Source organism: Scaptodrosophila lebanonensis, unplaced genomic scaffold (genome assembly GCF_003285725.1).
Source record: "Scaptodrosophila lebanonensis strain 11010-0011.00,11010-0021.00 unplaced genomic scaffold, SlebRS2 tig00001412-arrow-pilon, whole genome shotgun sequence".
Lineage (NCBI taxonomy): Eukaryota > Metazoa > Arthropoda > Insecta > Diptera > Drosophilidae > Scaptodrosophila > Scaptodrosophila lebanonensis.
The window spans coordinates 3,865,926-3,873,955 of record NW_022060739.1 but is presented as its reverse complement, the minus strand read 5'-3'; the positions used below and the strand labels follow the sequence as shown (position 1 = coordinate 3,873,955).

The following is an 8,030-nucleotide window of genomic DNA, read 5'->3' as shown; positions in this document are numbered from 1 at the left end:
TATTGCCGGCGATGCCGTTATATCACGAAAAATATAAGATATAAGAAAATATAGAACAATTGAGTTGCGAAAAAAGAAACCCATTTTTTTCCTACGTTATATGTCTTATGCTTTATAGATTTTGTTCGGATATGCTTCTTATTAACTGACTTCTAGTAATTTTAAGTATAGTAAGGTTTTTAATTCCTCTCTCATGAAAGCTCTGGCCCTCGCTACTATTAAATTCGCCCAACCGATTTTTAGAGCACTCCAGTGAGTGCACTTTTTTGGCACCCAGAAAATTGTGTAACAATAAGAAAAAGGTGAAATTCACTTGATGCCAGATTTGAACTATGCGTGGAATAAAACTTGCCTGCCTAAAATTCCGCATTATTGGATGTGGTGAGGCGTTGTCATGATGAGTTGTCGAATTCTGCCCGAATTTTGGAAATCATTGGGAACATAACATTATAGCAAAAAAAAAAAAAAAAACAAAATAATCTAATTGCAATGTTTTTGATCGAAACCTTAAAAAAACAGTAGCTCGGAGCAAACCGATTCCTCAGCTGGGTCGCTACCCGGTACCGACTACCGGAAAATATCCAATTTGTTAGTACATAGATGCTTGCAGCAATTTTCCAGCTACTCCATATAAACCATTGTACTATACTTATCGTCTCCTGCCTTCATAATTTTAATTTTAATAAAAATAGAGATTCTTTTTCTATTCAAGAATGGAAGAGTCTGTTTTAAAGCGCTTTGCTCATTTCGTTCGTAAGCAGAAATGACTTTTTGTTATAGCTTATTAAGCTCTGATTTAGTTCTCTCAGTGTACACACGGATACACACATCTATAGGGTTTGACTTGAAATAATCACCGACACCACAACCACAGCACTCATGTTCAAATGTTCAATTACGGTCGTCGTACACTCCAATCCTCAGCGAGTTTGTCACTTGGAACACTCTACGCATTCGAAGTCGCATTCGCATTTGTTTTGCATATGTTTTCATTAATCTTACTTAATATAAGTGAGAGATACATGCGCCATGATAGGCTGGCCCCTTGGCCTGCAACGAGCATGGCGTTAGCCCGGCATTGCAGATTTGGCGAACCCAATCGAAAAGCAGGGCGATTGCTTATAATGATAGGGGTAATCAAGTTATGTGCCAAATTCCCCAACTCAAGGTTGCTGGGCTGGGCATACTTAATATACTCTTGCATACATATGTGAATCATTGAAGTCAATACTCGACCGCCTTTCTGATCACCGATATGGAATATTAATGATGTTAAGCGAGAATTAATGTATTCTCTACGACTACAAACTGACTACAAAACTGAAGAAGCAAAGCTCTGTTCGCACTTCTCTCCCATTTCACAAGCATGCCATGAGAAATAAATTGAAATAACAAGTTGTCCTGGAAAACATATGTATGTACGATATGTCTTCGCAAGTGTTTGGCCAAAAAAAGTTTATTCCTACGGCTCCTGAGAAGGGCAGCTTTCCGTTGGACCATGCAGGTGTATGCAAGAAACAGTTCCTACTCTATACAATGTGTTTGCGACGCAATGAGAACGACAATGCCAAGTGTCGGCTACAAGTCAAGGATTATTTGGGCTGCCGCATGGATAATGAACTGATGGAACGCACGAGTTGGTCCAAATTGGGGTTTCCCGAAAAAAGCGTAGCGCAACAACAAACTGAAGGAAAAGAAGACAACAAAAAAGAGTTACAAAACAAAAACTTAGAACAAAATAACTAAACAAAAGTTAAAATACCAATATAGTAAGCTTTAAAACAAACTTAAGGAGAGTTGATGAGAGTGATGAAATTTTTAATTTCTGTTTCCTTAGTAGATGCGCTTAAATTAAAAGGAGTTTCAAGTCGAAAGGGATATTATTTGATGATTCTGGATTGCAAGCCTGCAAAAATATAATACAAATGAAAAGCACTTAAAATAATACAAATAAAAAAGAACTAAAATTGTGCCCACTATTTGTTTAAGTGTACTAGCTTGCCCGCCTCACTTTTATTTTTAGCTTGACTGAAAAGTGTTTAATTAAAATTAATTACAATTAAAATCGATACAACTCATTTTGACTCTAATCTGTAATTCAGACAGTCTGCTCACATCTTCAATTGTTTATCAAAATCAGAAACCAAGCCCAACATCGATCCAGAAACTAAAGTAAAGTATTTTAATAATTTTGGGGATGGGGGCTTGAGTCAAAGCAGCCACACAATAAAAGCTGCGATGAGAGATTTTATTTTAAGCGGTAAAATAGTATTCCCTTTGGGTGCAGGGTTTAACAAATAAAGTAAAAGTTCCCAACACTCAACAGTTTAAAAAGCCGTAGAGATATCCTTTACATTTTCTTTAGTAAGCTTGAAAGCAAACTCAACTGGTTGGTGCCCCATTGTTTATAAATTCCAGACCTTTCTATCAATGCATGGCAGCTTTTTTCCATATTACCTAATTATGGAGCTTAGTAAACCTTTTAAAGTAAATTATTAATGCGAATAATGTTTGTCAAATGTTTGTAAAATCTGTTTTAAAGAGCTGCAGGGAACATAATATACTTCTAATAGTTTTCTCTAAAAGATTTTTAAGCTGAAATGTAACACGTGGTGATATCAACATAATATGGTTGAAGTTAAATCTTTATAATGCAATATTTGTGGCCGTGTAATCAAAAGAAGGCCTTTTCTTTCCTCTTCATTCGTTTCATTGCAACTACCTTCATAATTGAATATATTCACTCTAAAGAACCAACCTTCATTGATTACCCAGTATTGTAGTATGAATTATTATCTCGAATGCTATTTAACAATTGCCTAATTTTATGTCCAATATAGAGAAAATACAGATTGTTTTGTGTCCATTTTCTGCAACAATGTGCTTGTTAGGTAACTAACCTCTAGATGTCCCCGACCTAATCTTACTTTGATTGAATTGGAATTTAGTAAATAAATATATATTTTGACATGAAAGAGATGGATTGTTTTTAGCCTATTTAGAGATGTTGATCGAAGTGCACTTAAGCCCACTTATATATAGACACTCTATCATTATTCATGCCAAATCTAAAGTTCCCAAAAAAATAGGTAGTTAAGAGTCTATCAATTCAATTTGGCAGACAATCTTAAAATGCTAATGTGCAGTACTAAGTCATTAAATGAGGAGTTTGGGTTTCAGCGGCAGCATGATTGCTTTCAATTGTTGTTTAGCCACTTTGGCATTTAACCTTTTCGGCAGCGACTTGATGTGACTTGCCTATGCAAATTTCATGGCTGTCATGAAGCCAAACCTAACCGAAAGAAAAAATAGACTCTAAACTGAACTCATCAGCTACCAATTCAAACCGCAATTCAATGCTAACCAATAATGGCACACAAATACATATGTACATTTGATGAAGCCTATATGACAAGTGCCGTCGCCACCAACATCAGCCAACATAAGCCAACGTGCTGTGGAAAACCGCAATATCATGTTGTTTAGTGTCATTAAAAAAAGAGCGCTCGATATGCCGAAAGTAGAAAAAAAAGAAACATTCCGCTCAATGCTACAAATGTATTTTTTTGGCTAAACTAACAAAAGGCTTCATTTCATTTACAATAATAAATACTCTATGGCTGAATAGCCCATTGTACGAGTAGCTCAAATAATACAATGGTAGTAGGTGCAAAAAAATGCCCATAAAACGGCGCACTTTAATAGAAAAAACAACTTTGATACACATTGAAAAGTAAATGATAGGCTACCGCACAAAGCCGCCACAAGAAGAAACCAAAGAAACAACAACAGCACAAAACAAAAATAACTACCAAGGGAAATATCGTTCAACAAAAAAAAATTTGCTAAAGAAATCAAAATTTGAGGAGTGCCAAAAATAATTTTTGCATATACACCCGTAAAACGAGACATTTGTGTATTTTCAAATATTTTGTTTTTGGCGGGCATTCGTTTTCGAAATTTCGAAAAATAGTTGAAACAAAAAAATCGAAAGCGGTATGTTTTCTTGACATTCTACGCTGAAGGCGCCCACTTGGCACTTCAAGCCAGTGTCTGGCAATTTGGCAACACTGGCGGCTCACTCTACTGGGAACTGACATCGCCTGCCATTTGGCATTCTTGTTAGATTAGCATATATGTACTGTGCAATGCCGCCAATTTGAGGCAACTTAAATAACGAGTTTGGATACTCAGCCGTCTCCTACTACCGCTGTTGCCGTTGCTGCCACCGCTGCCACCGCTGCTGTTGCAGATTTGCGCAAGCGTAGATGGCAGATTCCCGAGGCGCATCGCACTAAAAACTAAAATTACAAATTTTGTAATTGGAAAACAAAGCGTGCAACAGAGATGTGTGCGTGATCTGCACATATATAGATTAGCGCTACGTTTGCTTGATCTTTAATTGATCGAGATAAAAGAGCTCCATTTGAATGTGGATTTGATCCAAAATCAAACCGTTTCTCTACGATTTTTATACCCTGTACCCGTAGGGTAAAAAGGGTATATTAGGTTTGTGCAAAGTATGTAACATACAGAAGGAAGCATCTCCGACCCCATAAAGTATATATATTCTTGATCAGCATGACGAGAGAAATCGATCTAGACATGTCCGTCCGTCTGTCCGTCTGTCCGTCTGGATGAACGCGAGGATCTCAGAAACTATAAAAGCTAGAATAACCAAAGGTGGCATCCAGATTCTCCTGGGTCCGAGTAAGGACGAGTTTATTTTATTTTTTTTAATTTCCCCCCCTTCCCCCGCTACAGAATTTCGTCAATAGCGTCCACATTTCAAATGCTACCTAAACCAAACTTTGCACACATAATTTATATATAATTGTCTACTGTTGTTCAAAATTTTATTCAATTCGGTCAATTCTAAAGTTATTAGCGAAACAAATTCTCGCCAGTACAACCCCCACAAACTGCAGCAACCAGTTCGCTCTTCTTCTTCCTCTTTTTGCTGCTGCTATGGGCGCATATAACTCAGTGACGGAAGTTTACCTGGGTACAGGGTATTACACTGTCGGGCTTGCTCGACTGTAGCGTTCTCTCTTGTTTTAAATTAAAATTATTCAATTATTATGAATTCAATTCAGCATTTTAAAAGCAGCCAAATGAAACCATTTCTGCTTGAGTCCAGGTGGATATTTTGGTATCTTCCGAATTAGCTTTGAAACTTTACTGGCACCTTATTATGAGAAGCAAACTACTTATGACTGTGTTGTAAGATGCCAATCTATAGATAAATAATAATTATATTATAGTTTTATTCCAATTTAAGAGCGGCAGCGTTTCTTTGTATCGAACGATGACCTTCTAAGTCCGCACCCACATTCCCTCCAATCAACTCAAAGCTCATTAAATTTTAAAGAATTTTAATACTTTTTATACTATGGCAACCAACCTCATAACCACTTTGAACTCTAAAAATATAGCATTGTTTTTGTAAGATTTGGCTTATAACAAATTTTACAAATCAAACCTTGAAGTAAATGTTATAATAAGAGAATTTATAATACACAAGTATTCCATATTGCTTCGTAGATTAGCTCTAAAACTGAACTCCTATTGCACATTTTTCTCAATAAAAATAGTACCATTATTTTATCTGGATGCAATTCTTCTCGAAAATAAACTATCATAAATACAAATCTTCTTTTTCTTTCTTATTATTTCAGAACAGTTTATATGAATAAACTTACAAGTACCATACCTTTTATAAATGGAAATATATTTGTACAGAGGCTTGCTTAATAAATATTCTTATGTCGGCTCTATACGGAGTGATTAAAGACAAATTGAGCGCATTGTCCTTTAACAATTTGAAAGAACAAGTAATGCAAGTAATGCTCTAAGAGAGTGTTCCAAATAAATAAAACATAGTCTTCATTGCTGTATTCCAATTAAAAACGTCAAGGTACCAGAGGTATCCCAGCTAATATCCATCTAGTGAAATACTTAACTCTAAACTGTCAAGCAAATCAGAACAAATCAATCGCTTTTTTTATCGCTTTAATGTTTAATCTGTTTTCGAGACTTATTTCTTTGTTATTAATTTTCAGTGTAATTTGAAAGGTGAAAATAAATATTAAATACAAATAGTGAACTATGTTTAGTATGTAATAATAGTTGAAGTATTTATTTTATCATTTCAATAACAACGAAGAATTATGTAATTTTTAAAGACAGTAGTATTTACTAAAAGCAATACTATTCTATGTTAGAAAAATGATTAAAAATCATCAATTTCATATTCCTTGATTGTAATTTTTTGTGCAGCTTCACACTACCTGTTCGATCATTGCTGGGCAAGGCTACTAATAACACTAAATTATTGTACTGTTTCCATCGGAATAAGTTAAATGGGAAAAGTCTTGCCATTCCTGGACAAACATACTACCAACAATTGAAAAAAGAAGCGCAATTAACTTGACATTTTTCAGTGTCACGCACTCATCTCCAATCATCAGCCGTCTGTTAGGAGGTGAGGGAGCGTGGTATTGAGCGACAGACAACTAGATTCACACAATATGTGTGTTGCCACAAAAACAAAAACAACAACAACAAATAAAAACGCGCCAAATTATAGTAGATACAAAATTTATGTGCACATTGTGCAAATAGCTGACAAAATGCCGATGCTTGTGGGGGAGAGGTGGGAATGCTGACAGCAAGGGGACCAATAGGCAGGCAACGACAGCAGCTTGTCGGCAAAATACAATATATGGCCAACTAATAGACAGACAGACTGACGGGCTGACGGACAGTCGGACAGACGGACTGGCAGACTGACAGACGTCAAGCTTGGTTCGCATTGCACATCTCGTCCATTGCAAAAGACACGGAGGAGCGCGTCACAGCGCAGGGAAATTATGGAGCTGGGTTGGCAAATTACAAAAAACCTTAAAGAGATATGTGGCACATATACGAGTATTATGGTACCTATGTATATATGGACGGGTGTGTGTGTGAGTGCGCATTGTTGCCACACTAACCGTCATGTGATTATGTCCAATCAAACAATTTGATGGTTCACTTTGCTGCCCCTGCAACCGCAAGATAATTAAACGTTGCACTCGACACGAGTTAGTTAAGATTTTTGTATGTACAGACAACTATCTATATACACACATATAAATATATGTATGTATGTATGTACACATATGTTTATGTATGCATGTGTGGGGGCATGGCCCCCTTGAGCATAATTTATGTTCGTTTGCGTGTTTTCGTGTGTGCTGGCTTTTCAAAATGCGGAAGTATGTAGTTCATGCCGCCATCGTCGCCGTCGTCTTGTTCGACTTTTAAGCTAAATATGTTTCTTTGTTTTACAACTGTATTACTCGAACCGTTAAATGGCTCATTCGAGCGTAAGGAGTAGGTGGCTTGGGGGGAATCACCCCCGCCAGCGGCACAGGCAATTACGTTTACCGCCCGCTGTTTTGTATGGCGCTTTTTTATTTAATAAAATCAAAACCAATCACAAAAACTTAAACTCGTTTGACCAGCACATACGAGTATGTACATATGTATGTACATATGTATGTATGTATGTACACACACCTATAAATAAACATGTAAGTTTAATGCGAAAAAAAAGTAAAGCGCCAAGCACTTAAGTGCGTTTGTCCAATATCGTGGGTTGTGTAGAGTGTCCATATGTGTGTGTGTGTGTGTATTTGTACTTGGGATGCTTGGCTCTCAAGTAGTGTTGTAGTACATCTACAACAACAACAACAACAACAAGAGCAACAACGGCAGCCTCAAGAGCCACCCCCTATGCGTCGCAAAGCGATCCCATGCTTGACTGCCTAGCCCCAGCACTTACAAGTATGTATGTCGTTCCCGACATCGACGACGACGGCATCTACGACTATGTAAATATATACTATATATCGGCAATATCGTCGTCAGCATGGACATTACTCACTCAGTTGAACGGCGAGCGCAAAAAAAAAAATCATAGACAACAATTTATCGTCTATCGTCGCACCACTCGTACTTCGAGCCTTTTTGTAGTTTAACGAGGG

The 8,030-nt window shown here is 36.9% G+C and overlaps 1 protein-coding gene across 2 annotated transcripts; it reads left to right on the top strand.

The window, feature by feature from the left end:
* Positions 1–1,413: 1,413 nt before the first annotated feature.
* LOC115631908 (cytochrome c oxidase assembly protein COX19-like) lies at positions 1,414–1,979 on the top strand. Of its 2 annotated transcripts, none has more exons than XM_030528759.1 (2): positions 1,414–1,769; positions 1,841–1,979. In XM_030528759.1, exon 1 carries the CDS (start codon positions 1,417–1,419, stop codon positions 1,744–1,746), a length of 330 nt encoding a protein of 109 aa, XP_030384619.1. In that variant the 5' UTR covers positions 1,414–1,416; the 3' UTR covers positions 1,747–1,769; positions 1,841–1,979. The 2 variants fall into 2 exon arrangements, with proteins under 2 accessions (XP_030384619.1, XP_030384618.1); XM_030528758.1 differs by having other exon boundaries at positions 1,838–1,979.
* Positions 1,980–8,030: the final 6,051 nt, after the last annotated feature.